Consider the following 14078-nt stretch of genomic DNA (forward strand, 5'->3'; position numbering starts at 1 on the left):
ATTAATTAAGAATAAAAATAAGCGTCAAAATTTAAGTGTAAAATAAACTTAATATCCTTGGTTAATGTTGTAGTAGTCGAAACGAGGTTTCCGAATATATATAGAACGCCCAAATCTGACTTCGTATGAGGAAGTTATGATTTATCGAAGTTCCGGCTTAGCGGTATACAGCCTGAAATACTCGATTTGAGATCGAGCGGTTTTTAGCCGAAGCAATCTAAATGAGAATCAAAGATCTCATTGTTGGTATCAAAGCGATAAAAAGTTAGGCGAGAACGGACGTCAAACGAAGAAGTTATGAATTTATAACGAAAGTTTCTGTCGCGGCCTATTAAAAATAAGTAATAAAAAATAAAGTCAAAATTAGCCGACGGAGTCTAAACGAAAGTTGTAGAGCGTAGTCTCACCTTCGCGTGGATATAAAGAACGTCGAAAACGGAGTTCGTATGAAGAAGATATGAATTTCCGAAGTTTATTTAATATTTTTGTATTTAAATTTAATTGGAAATTCGGAAGCATTATCCGAAGGAGTCACCGATCTGATCCGAGGTACGCCCCGCGTACTCGAGTACGCCCAGCGTACTCCGAGGGATGTCGACACTCGCACTCGAGCACTTCGGATACGTAAGCAATGACGTTTTGGGCAGTACGCCCCGCGTAACGCAGTACGCCCCGCGTACTCCGAGGCTCCAGCCTCCTATAAATAGGATGCGAGGGTTCCGGGTATTTTTGCCAATTCCCTCTCATTTTCGTGTCGAAGCTCTGCATTTTTACCCCCGAAGCTACCCCGAAGCCCCGGTATCATACTCTAGCCCCGAGGCAAGTCCCGAGATCCCGAAGATCCCGAGAAGCGCGGTTCCCGAGTCGAAGCTCTGCCCGCGAGAAGTTCAATTTTCGAGGAGATCTTCCAGATCTGCTGTGGATTACTACTTCTATAAGCCGTAGTGCTGTCCGATCGTCTTCTGATCAAGTGAGTGTGTAGTTATTTCTTCTAATACAATAATACGAAGTATTTTATATAAAAATACGTGCTATGTGTATATATATATGGTTGTGTTATGTGTGAATGAGTATTCACTCTCTTCTATCTTATAGATCTGCTTATTTCGTTATGAGATATGTGTTATGTGTGTGTGTGCCTCATCTGTTATGCGATATATGTGTTGATTAAAGCATGCTATACAGGTTTTCTTTAAACTACGTATGAAAATATATATTTTATCTACTAATATGTTGGGTAGAACATGGGTAGATAGTTGGTGTGTAATAAACAGATGAGAGGCCTCGATGTTGTTGTTGTTGTTGATCTAGTTATTCAGCGGAGTATGGATAACGACCATGGACTCTTTCTAGACAGTCCAGTGGAACGCTAGCAGGTTCATAACCTGTAGGTGTTGTGAACGATGTGTTCACCGGTGTACTCTATCCCCCTCATGGTTGCCTTTAGGATATCTATTGTTGAGGAAACCCCTTCGCAGTGATGTCCGTCCCGATGAAAATCCTAGATTAGGTCCCTTGAGATAATTGTTTTAGGGACGTAAAGTGAGGATAACGGGAATGGGTAATCGGGATAGTGATTGGTTGGTGAAATTAAATATAACTTATTTATTGTGGGTTGAAAACCCTATATGCTCACCAGGCTCCCAAGCCTGACCCACTCAGTTTTATTTGTATTACAGGAAGTGGCACAAGGGCGTAAGATGGATGGATCATCTTGTTGTTTTGTTTACAAGTCTGTATATGTATATATTTGTTGAATGACTTGTAATGTTTATCGTTTATGCTTTATGGTCTGTATCGGAACATGACATCCCGAGTTTTGATTATATAATGAAATGCATCTCTTGATGAAATGCTTTGATAAATATTATTTTATCATGTTTTGTTTTGGGAACAAATTCCGCAACTCTTTCAAATCAAAAGGATTTACTCTGAAAATATTTAAAAGCATAAATGAAAATCGGTCTTTTCTGGCCGAGATTTTGGGGATGTCACATATACCCTGTCGCGAAGCTCTCGTTTGAGTCTAACTGTTATAGGGATGAGTCTTCTACTTGAAGGATTATTTTAGCCTTCTATCAAGTATAAGTGTTTTGCAACAATATATAGGCAGTGATTTTGTTCCCATTAGAAGCATCAAGTCAATCAAGGGTTGGAAGCGTTTTGTCTAAGTCTAGACTTCAATAAGGATTTGGTCTGGTAGTGGTTTAGTATGGCCGGTCTGTCAAAGAGTCGGACCAACTCGAGATTTAGATTTCAGGAGATGTAGATGTGATTATCTTGCATGGTTATTCTGCAAGGGATTGTTTTAGGCTGAGAAAGGACTCGTTCATATTCAGGTTGAGGGAGCTTTGCTGGGGTTGGTTTCAGTTGCCTTGGGAATGTTGGGGTATATTCGGGGTTGTGGCCATGTTGCCCAGGTTTCTGGGCATGCTAAGAATGGTAAGGAATGATTTTGAGGATGAAATCTAATTCAAGTGGGGGAGAGATGTAACGCCCTGTTCCGAATTGTTACACATTTGGAGGTGGATGATGTAATTTAAATGATTTGGGTGTTCGGTTTGCATTTTGGAGCCAAAGGTTATTTTGGTAATATGTCAGCTCGAGCTTTTATGGAAATTGGATTTTATTCGGTAAATTATAAGGCAAGTATGTGTTGATTAAAGCGTAGAGTTTCTCGTTACCTTTTCATGCATATAAGGATCGTCGGAATCAGATTTATAACGAAGAAGTTATGGCCTTCAGAGTGTTTTAGGGTTTAAGAGGAAACCCTAGTATGTGGGGCGTACATAGGGATTACACGGGGAATACTAGTGCAAAGTGTAGTACGTGAAGCGTACCTTGGTGTATTCTTAGCGTACTGCGAAGGATGGATCGGGAGTGCGAGGCCTCGTAGACCGGGCATATGACAATTACGTGCGACGTACGAGAAGTTGCGGAAACCTTGATTTTATGTGTGTGTAGCCTATTTAAGCATCTTAAGTCTTTAGGGTTGGCCTCTTTACCATCCCCCAAGCCTCCTAAAACCATAAATCGACCCTTAGCCTCCATGAATGTGTATTTGAGATCTTAAGGAGAATTTGGTGTTGTTTTGCCCATTTTAAAGATATTGAAGAAGGATGAAGGTTCATAGCTTGGTGGGGAACTTAGAGATCCAGAATCATTCATCACTTTGCAAGTTCTTAGAGCATAGGGATTCTTGCGGGCCAATAGCCAAAGATTTTTTCTGTGAGATTCGGCAGTGTGAGGTGTTTCTGGTTTCAAGAGTAAGATCTCGAGATGATTGCAGGGCACACACCACCTCATTCGGTGTTTTGTGATTTACTTTTCTTTTATAGGTCGATTGATACACTTGTTTTATTGGGATTGTATTGATGAATTTTTGGAATACTGATTTTATCAAATAAAAATGAAACTTTTGGGTCTTTTATTTGGGACATTACAGTTGGTTTAGAGGGTGGTGTACGCTGGGCGTACAAGCAGGTACACTGCGTGTACAAGTCCTTAAGCGAGTACGCTTAGCGTATGAGCTGCGTACACCCCGCGTACTCAGCAGATGGGCTTCGATATGTTGGGTTCACGGTGTCGGGCCATGTTTGGATTCAAGATGATTAGGATCTTGTTGGGCCATCATAATATAATTTTTGACTAAGGGTATTTTATTGGACCATTGGTTGAAGGCCCATCAGGGGCTTAGGCCTAATTTGGCAAATTGGGCCATATTTGGGCCTTGGAGGATTATCTTGGAATTTGGGCTTTTGGACGTTTGGATTGGGCCTTGGCCTTGGGCTAATTTAGGGAAAGGGTAAATTAAGTCTTTTACCCTAGATTGGACTCTTAGGTTGAGTTGGGATCCAATTATTAATTGAATGTTATTTTGTGATTGATAGCTCGAGGATTTTAATGCGCCAGCAGCCAGTGATTTTTTTTGTGTGATTTAGCAGTGCTGGGTGAGTTTCCTTACTGTTATTAGTGGGTCGAAGGCACGAATGTTGGCCCATGGCTTGATATATTGGTAAGCTAGTTGTCTGGGTGACTTTTGCATGTGTTATGTTTATATGTTTATCGAGCGGGGCTCGATGTCGGACGGGTCCCGATGACTGTACTGTATGCTATTATCTTTGCGACTATCACATTTTTTTTGTTTGATTATATGTCCATATGTATACCAGGCGGGGCATAATGACTGACAGATCTGTATACCGAGCAGGTCTCGATGTCAGGCAGCGCCCATTAGGTGTTTATGGATGTATGTATGACATGTGGTATTTTGGGGAACTCACTAAGTTTTGTGCTTACAATTTTCAATTTTATGTTTCAGGTACTTCTTGTGTAAAAGGGGAGAGTTGGGGTTATTGCAGTGCATACACATTTTGTTCCGCATTTGATGTTTACTCTTATATTGTGATGTTTTGATAAAATTGTTACATTTAGGGACTTTTGATGATGTCTTAAACATTAGTTTATTAAATTAAAAATGAAATTTTTGGATCTTACTTTTGGGACGTTACAAAAATAGATCAAGGGGTGAAATAAACCAGATACAACCAGGTGCTGACATATGAGTTGAAATAGACTCGTGGTGAAATAGACATGAGGGTGAGATAGACCTGGTACAACATTGAGCTGATGTATATGTATGATATGTAGTATTTTGGGGAACTCACTAAGCTTTGTACTTACAATTTTATGATTATGGTTTCAAGTACTGGCAGTTCGAGAGGAAAGACTCTAGCTTGATCGCAACACATCCACCTACCTACAACTTTATGATTTTTGGATTCTATTTTGATAACTATTTTAACTCTGATATACTATTGATTGATTGAAAAGAATAAATGGTGTTTATGATTGAATTAAAAATGAAAATTTTAACTTATATTCTTTTTGGGATGCATTATATTTTGAAATAAAAAATTTCAAATGAAAAAACCAATACTTAAAATTTTGAAGTGAAACTAAGAATTTGGTATTAGTCAAGCCTAAATCAATTTCCACAAGCTAGTTGTTAACAAACTTTATTTAGTGGTTAGAAATTATATTATATTTAAGGAACAAATATTTTTCTTAAAATATGATGTTTTTTGAATCTTTTTTTATATAAGTGGTTTTGCTAAAAACTTTAAGAAATATGAGTGATTTTTCTACAAAAAAAAAAGATTTTTCGGATAAAAACTTAATTGTTTTTATGATATATTCCCTAAAATAAAAAGTTACTGTACAGTAAGGCATGATGCACGAATAGTTGAAAGGGTTGCACCCAAAATGGACAAAAGCTCTGATATGATGGACTCACTTTGATGCCTGAAGTCTTTTCCCAGTCAATATGGTAGTGCACGCCAGACTCATTGCCAAAAGCACCTTCGCGAAACATTTTTATTTTGTTTTAAATTATAGTCTATTATATATATATATATATATATATATATATATATATATATATATATATATATATATATATATATATATATATATATATATATAATGTTCTAAATGGCGTGAGGCGTGGCGTGGCGACAAGGTCAAGCCTCAAGCTTAACGAGCCATGGCGAGCCATTACGTTTTTCAAGGCGTGATGTAAGGCGACAATTTTGTATTAATTTAAAATTATATTACCACATAAATATAAATTTATATTTAATATAACTACTTTTTATAAGTGTTAGATCAATAACTAGTAACAAAAATTTAACGAAAACCACAATACTTGTATCTCCGATTAGAAAAGACATAAAAAAGAGCAAAAAAACGTGTCTCAAACGAAAAAACACGCGTCATAACAAGCCATAACGCGTCATGACGCGCTATATCACGCCTTGCCACGCGCCACGCCTAACAGCATCGTTATGAGACTTTTCGTAACGGCGGAGCTACGCCTCACGCCATGGCGCGCCTTTTAGAACACTATATATATATATATATATATATATATATATATATATATATATATATATATAAGAGTAATTCTTTTGTCATGTGTCACCATGTTAGACTTACTAATTAATATCATGCCACTTGTCAATCTATTGATTCTCCATTTTAAATTTCTCATTTTAATTATATTAAATTAATAACATTAAAATAAAAAGCTAAATAAAATTTATATAAATTATAATAAAATAAATTTTATACAAATTATAAGATGATATAATTTTATGTATTTATTTGATTCAACGATTATAATTTTATATATAAATAAAAAAAATATCTCTTAATTAATAAGTTATTTAAAATACTTAATTAAAAGTTTTAAGTTTTTACTTAGAAAATTTAATTAATTTTGTAACCGTTGTTCCACGAATTATAAACTAGTATATATATATATATATATATATATATATATATATATATATATATATATATATATATTTATATATATATATATATATAGTGGCGAGGGTACGTTAAGGTTTGGTGCGTCACTTGACCCACCTATTTTTTTCTCTATATAATAAGTTATGTACAATTAAAATCGGCTACCTATCTTAATTAATTTTAGTGAACTGCCCTACCTTAGTATTTTAGAAAAATAAGAGAGACGATGCTACGTTATAGTCAAGATTGTCGACACCTGATTTTGGATTTTTTTTTTTGTTATTATATGAAAGTTTTCATATGAACGCCTATAAAAAGCAATAAGGATACCCGTTGTGAACCAAAAAAAGTAACCAATAATGTTAATCTTTCAAGTTTCAAAATTAACAAAATTTACATATGGTTACCCACATTTTAGGAGGATACAGTCATACAAATAATGTTAATCTTTCAAAATTACAAAATATAAAATAAAATAATATCACAGATATGGAAGAATAAAAGAAGATTGAAAAATGAAAAAACCCCAAAAAAAAAAATTTACAAAAATATTTAGGTCTTCGGAAGATGTTCGCCGTCCTCAACATCTGTCTGCCGGTGCTAAGTTTTGTCACCGGTAGCATCACTTAGGTCGGCCAATCTCCGCCTATTTCCATCGATTATTTTTTGTCTCTTAGTTGCTTTAACGGTTCTGTCCACCTTCACCCACCTCCGTCGATTCACTATCAATTTATGCCGGCCAGAGATCAATCAGACGCCTACTTCTTCACTTTGTCCGATGGCTAGCCTCATTTATCTCCATGTATCAGGTTTCACTTTTTTACTTTGTCATCTAGAAGTAATTTATATATAAAGATATCAAAATAAGTATAAAGCAACACGTCAATGTCTAGAAGCCTAGTCTAGAAAATATAATCTAGAAAATATAAAGTATAATAGATATCCTAAGCACCAGTTTGAATATAACTAGACTAAAAGCAAAATAATGTATCTTTTGAGTATAATGTAATCGATTTTACTCATTTTAGTTGGAGGTTTTTTTTTTCAATCTTTCCAACATTTTTTTAATGATTGGTAATTTTTTAACGTTATAATTATATACCCTATACAACTTTGATCAAAGATTTTAGAATAGTCCCAATAATTTATTTGTTTATTAATTGCTAAATCTTCATTCATTTATTGTTTTTATGATGTTTATTTTTTATTTCTCATGTTAAAGTTAATAGTTTAATATTATATTTTTCTTATATAGTATTTTTGATTCCAAACGATAACTTTTTGACCAGTTTATTTTTACATCTAATTCAAGCCGGACACTTGTGAGTTTAAATCCTATATTCACCGCTACAAAAAAAAATATATATATGTATAAATCTGGTTTTTATAGTCCATATTTTATATTTTAATAGTCCAATCCAATAGTGAACTATGTGGTTTTACGTTCTAGACTTACCAATATATATATATATATATATATATATATATATATATATATATATATATATATATATATAATTTAATAGTTAAATATTTAGAATATTTTTCTAAACAGTCACTTATTAAAACATATAACTTAATAACTTACTAACATATTATATAGTAGTTACAAATTTAAGATATTTTTAAATAAAATTAAAAAAGAACTTTTATTTTCCATATTATTATTTTGAGAAAGTTCGGACAATAACCAAAAAAGGAGGTTGGTTTGAGGAAAAGAACCAAGAAAAAATGGATTTCGGAAAATGACTAAAGGATTGGCAGAGCATCCTCTGTGGATCTCTTTACAACTTTGTGGATCCCTGCGGATCCCTCTACAGCTCTGCGAAATGTGGGTTTTTTAATTTTTTAATTTTTTTTTTCATTTTTTCGTATTTTTTTGCATTCATTTTTGTTTATTAATATTAATTTTTTTTAAATATACTAATACCTTATGTGATTATTATGTAAAAAATTTGACAAAAAAATGTTAAAAATAATGAAATGTTTTATGTAATACGTTTGCCTCTGAGGAACCGAAACACCTCTACGGATCTTGAGTTTTTTAATTTTTAGTTTTTCGTTTTTTTTTAAATTTTTTTTGTTTTCATTTATTAATATTAATTTTTTTAATACACTAATACCTTATATTTATGTAAAGAGTTTGACAAAAAAGGTTAAAAATAATAAACTTATGTTTAATATCAGTCCACATAACTGTTTGGGAATCCACATAACTATTATCTGCGAATCAATGGACAACTTTGCGGATCTGTGTACACCTCTGCGGATCAATGTATACCTCTGCGGATCTATGTACATCTCTGCGGATTAGTATACACCTCTGCGGATCAGTTATAGTTGTTATAGATGTATTTTAGTGGGTTTTTGTGAGTTTGTGAGTTTCAATTACTAGTAGAAGTTGTTTTTTCATTGTGTTTGTGGAGAGTGATTTGTAAAATGAGCTTTATTATTTTGTGTATGGGAGGGTCTTGGCAGTTAGTTAATGCAGATGAGGTTTACGTTAGAAATAATGTGGAAAACTATGGTTTAAATCTTCCTCCTAACATTGACCATGAAATGTTATTACAAATGGTTAGAAGTAAGGCATGTGTGCTAAATAGTCATATATGTTTGTCTTTTAAGCACCCGGAGTTAGGGTATGTCACGGAGCTTGGAAATGAAACTGATGTATTTCAATTGAGACATGTAATGTCTAAATCAAAAAAGACGGTGCATTTGTATTTAACGGTGGTAGGTGAAGAAGCTGAAGAACAAGTAGTGGTTAACAACCACTTCAATCCAGCAAAAACTAATAGAGGTCGTAGAGAAAGCCAATGTGATGGAAACCGTTCAAGGGGAAGAGGAAATGAAGTACCAATGGGTTATGAAAAAAAAGTTTCGGTTACTGATAAGTTTGTATCTGATAATGATACTTTTGTATTAGATAATGATAAAGAAGCAAAAGTGGGCATGACTGAATTACAACGTCTTAATTTGTTCGAGTTTGGAGAAGTTCCCGAAGTTGATGATCAAAGATGTGAGGAAAAATCAAATGAAGTGTGGTCGGATGATGAATACACGAAACAGAAAACTGCTTTTAATCCATTGTATTATATTCCTTCTATTCATGATTGTCCAGAACATATTCTTGAACCTGGACCATTTCACAGTTTAGGTCCGAATGATTAATTAATTGAAAATCAAACCTATAACACCAAAAAGACCTAGCGTTTGTTGTTAATGAAAGTTGTTAGAGAAAAGTTTCAGATAAAGGTTGAAAAATCTTCAAAATCCCGGTACCAGGTTGTTTGTATGCAAGAAAACTATCATTGGCGTTTATATGCATCTCTCATTAAAGGAACATATATGTTTGAAATTAAGATGTTTAATGACGAGCATACATGTTTTTCATTGCTTATACACCCAAATCATAGGCAAGCAAATAGCGAAGTTGTGTGAACCATAATACATGACATTATGGGTCAAGGAAGTTTGAGAGTTTGGAAGCCTAAAAATATAATTAGAGATATGAATGCTTTGCTACAAATAAATATGAGTTATTCACAAGCGTTGCATGCTAGAGAATTTGCTCTGGGATTGATGATGGGGACCCTCGAAGAAAGTTTCTCCAAACTTCCAGTTTATTTTCACAATCTGAAGAAACATAATCCTAGTACTGTGACGTACATAAAAACTGATTCAGATGATTGTTTTGAGTATTGCTTTTTCGCTATTGGATGCACGGTAATATATTTTTAATTATATTTGTTATTTTCTTAAATGTATATAAACAAATTATATTGTTGATATATTAATGGTTTTTATATTGTTGTTGCAGATACATGCTTTCAGAGAGTGTTGTAGAAAAGTTATTATTATGGATGGTGCTCATTTGAAGGGAAAGTACAAAGGCACCATCTTGCATGCAGTGACCATGGATGGCAACAATCAGATCTCGCCTATTGGGTATAAAATTTGCCCAAAAGAGACTACGAATTCTTGGACATGGTTTCCTGAAAAACTACATGAATTCATTGGTGATGTGGAAGGTCTGACAATGGTCACAGATAGAGCACCCGCAATTGCTGTAAGTATTCAAAATGTTTTCCCAAATCCTCAACATGGATTGTGTGCTTTTCATCTAACAGGAAACATAGTCCACACCTTTGGAAAAAAACAAAAAAGCATCAATTTTGTTTTGGAAGCTGGTAAGAGGTTACAAAACCACTGAGTTTGAATTCTATTGGGGGAGACTTCGTAATATAAGAGATGATGTAGCGACATATCTCAGTTAAATTCCACGTGAGAAATGGACCAGAGCATATTGCCCTACCACGAGGTATGATTATATGACCTCAAATAGTCCGGAGTCCATGAATGATGTATCAAATAAAGCAAGGAAGTTGCCTATATTACCACTTCTTGAGTTCTTTCGCGCACTTATGCATAAATGGTTTTACAAACGACAGATGGCTGCAAGTATGATTACGTTTATTTTTAAATAATATGATAAATGACATATATAATAATATATGTTTGTTTTAACACAAAAAAGTACAACAATAGTTACAAAGTGGGCTGAAGATATGGTTAAAAAAATAAATAGGGGATTCAAGGATGGTCGGTATCCGGTGTTGACAATACAACATATCAAGTGCATGACTTCAAAAGTGGTGGCATAGTGAATTTGAGGGAAAAGACTTGTTCTTGTAGATATTGACAACTAACTGGTTTTCCATGTGGTCATGTGGTAATTGTTTTAACACACTTGAAAATTTATCACTGTGGGCATATGGCTATAGATGCTTATAAAATTGAAACATATCGAAGTACATAACAGCAGGCCGTATACCCTCTTTCAGAACTTAGTGATTGGGAGGTTCCGGATGACCTTATGGTTGTTAACCCTCCTGTAATGGAAATACGTCAAGCCGGTAGACCAAAAAACACCAATCGTATTCCCTCTCAAGGTGAGGAACCAAAAATAAGAAGATGTAGTAGATGCCATAACGTAGCTCATAATGCAAGGACGTTAAAGGGAATCGTTCCAAATAACCAAAGTAAAAGTAAAAAACGTACTGGGGCATCAGGGAGTGGGAAAAAAGCGAAATAAGAGGAACCGACACAAGCGACCGAAAACCAATGGCAGCATGAGCCAGAGAACCAATGGACGCAACATACCGAACAACAATGGCAACAGTAGCCAGACAACCAATGGACATAACAAAATGAACATCAATGGCAGTAGCAGCCAGACAACCAATGGACACAACAGACCGAACATCAATGGCAACAGGAGCCACATAACCAATGGACGCAAGGGACCTCATACCGACCGCAGGAAGAGCCACAGAACCAATGGCAGGGTTGCACCGAGTACCAATGGCAGCAACAGCCAGATGACCGATGGACGCAAGCGACAGTAAACCTAGGGACACAAGCAACAAAAACCCATGGACGGAATACGAAAACAAATTAAAGTTTTCGTGGTTCGATTTGAATAAATGAAGTTTATTTAATAGTATGTTTATTATGAAGGTTGTATATTTATGTTTTCGAAAGTATGTTTTGTAACCTATAGAAAACATGAAATATTTGTATAATTTTAATTAGGTTATTTATATGCACCGATAGCAAACGTATTATATAAAACATTTCATTATTTTTAACATTTTTTTGTCAAATTTTTTACATAATAATCACATAAGGTATTAGTGTATTTAAAAATATATATATATTAATAAATGAAAATGCACGCAAAAAAAATACGAAAAAATGAAAAAAAAATTAAAAAATTAAAAAACCGACATTCCGCAGAGCTGTAGAGGGATCCGCAGAGTGGTAGAGAGATCCGTAGAGGGTGCTCTGCGGATCATTTGGTCATTTTCCGAAATCCGTTTTTTCTTGATTATTTTCTTCAAACTAACCTCATTTTTTGATTATTGTTCGAATTTTCTCTATTATTTTTCTTTTTTTGTTTCATTGAAAAGTAATATATATATATATATATATATATATATATATATATATATATATATATATATATATATATATATATATATATATATATATATAAACACATATGATTGAAAAATACTTTTTAATTTAATTAGACGTGTCAAATTTTGTCGTTTATTAAAAAAGTAAGTCTTTAAATATCTAAATCAATTTACTTTTGTATTATTTTCATTTATAAATGTAGGAAATATGAATATATTAAAGAAAAGAAAAAACATTATAAATGGTTTATGTGGTTTCTCTAGATCTGAAGTTTAGATCATGTGGTTTAAAAACATCATAGATGATCTATGTGCTTTCAAAACGTTTGACGATTAGTCCTTATTGTTACATTCGTTATGTTTTGTCCGTTAACTAAAAAGCATTTTCGTAATTTCACTACCACAGGGACCATTTATAATGTTTTCTCTTATTATTTCTTTTAAAAAGAAAAAAAATTAAATATAATTAATTCAAATATAAAAACTCTTTGTCTCTTTGTCTCTTTCTCTTTTTCTCTCTCTAAACTTCAAAGAACATCACCCCCAAACATCCCCATTCATTTGTAACTCAAATCTTTAGACCTCAAAAGTTAGCATCCACCCGAACTTCTAAATGAGAAAAAAAGAAAGAGAAACCCAAATCACAATTGTATAGTGGTTAGGTATGTAATGGGGAAGCAGTGAAATCATCGGTTGCATAAACCTTGAAGATGATCTTATGATTTAGAGCTACGCTCAACCAAAACAGTGGTGGAGATCGTGAAATCGCTTACAGAGAATCATAAATATTGGTGGGTTTGAGTTGCAGGTTTCAGAACGAGGAAGGAGAGGTGAAAATATACAATCCGGGATCGATTTTTAGAAGAAATCAATATAGGTTTGTTCTTTAAACACATGAACATATAAACACACCATATTCATACTATGAACTAGGAGGAAGGAGGTGATGCCTATAATGCAAGAGAAAGCCTTTAATGAACAAGAAACAAATGCAAGTTGGTGGTAGCTTAGTGGAACATATCTAATGCCAAGTGTTTCCATCGAGGGATTGGGAGACAGATGCAAGAACACATAAAAATTGATTTTTGGGGATGAACATACAAATATCGATCTCCAAAATGAAACCTACACATGTACATAAATTGATTACAATATTGAGAATTCAACCTTTAATTTCAAAACCAATGAACCCTGATAATGTTCCTCCGGCGGTAGCGACAGGGTTGGAAGGTCACTGTGAGAAGAGTGAAAGCACAAGTCAGAGCTTCAGTGGTTATAGAAAATGGTTTTGTTATATGATTTAAACATGTATTTGCCTTTACCTGTTGGTTGTTGGTTCTACTAGATCTTTTGTTGTAGATTCGTTTACTTTTTGTATTGAAAAACGACGATAGGAAATCTTATAGCATCTTTGATGAGTTTTTGAATAGAAATCACTATAAATACGTTATCAATATCGTTTTGTAAATATATTTTATTCGTTGGCTGTATTTGTAGTTCTTGGAGTCGGTTTGCGATTTATACATAATTCAGAAACTAAAATCAAGTTCTACAACTCTATCGTCATTGTTGACCTCGCTAATCCGATCATCTTCGTTGAGAGAGAGAGAGAGAGAGAGAGAGAGAGAGTCAAACGGGTGGATGGTGTGATGCTACCTGGTCTGGTTTGGGTGATAGGCAAGGTATGATGGGTGATGTTCAGGGTCAAGCGGGTAGGTGGGGCGAGAGTATAGGGGTGTTTTCTGGTGGTGTATTTTTCGAAAAGAGAGGAATGCGAGGGAG

At 34.1% G+C, this 14078-nt stretch overlaps 1 protein-coding gene across 1 annotated transcript; it reads left to right on the forward strand.

Annotated features, from left to right (window-relative positions):
- Nucleotides 1-9849: 9849 nt before the first annotated feature.
- Nucleotides 9850-10528, forward strand: LOC145095623 (uncharacterized). Its single transcript, XM_079033469.1, has 2 exons — nucleotides 9850-10041; nucleotides 10136-10528. The coding sequence occupies exons 1-2, from the start codon at nucleotides 9850-9852 to the stop codon at nucleotides 10526-10528; spliced, it is 585 nt and encodes a 194-aa protein (XP_078889595.1).
- Nucleotides 10529-14078: the final 3550 nt, after the last annotated feature.

Source organism: Lactuca serriola, chromosome 3 (genome assembly GCF_051521515.1).
Source record: "Lactuca serriola cultivar US96UC23 chromosome 3, Lser_US96UC23_V15, whole genome shotgun sequence".
Lineage (NCBI taxonomy): Eukaryota > Viridiplantae > Streptophyta > Magnoliopsida > Asterales > Asteraceae > Lactuca > Lactuca serriola.

Bases quoted from the DNA above. Each gene is read 5' to 3' on its own strand.
- LOC145095623 (XM_079033469.1), top strand. From the start codon at position 9,850: ATGAGTTATTCACAAGCGTTGCATGCTAGAGAATTTGCTCTGGGATTG. The intron at 10,042-10,135 runs GTAATATATTTT...TTGTTGTTGCAG, and splicing joins TTTTCGCTATTGGATGCACG to ATACATGCTTTCAGAGAGTG.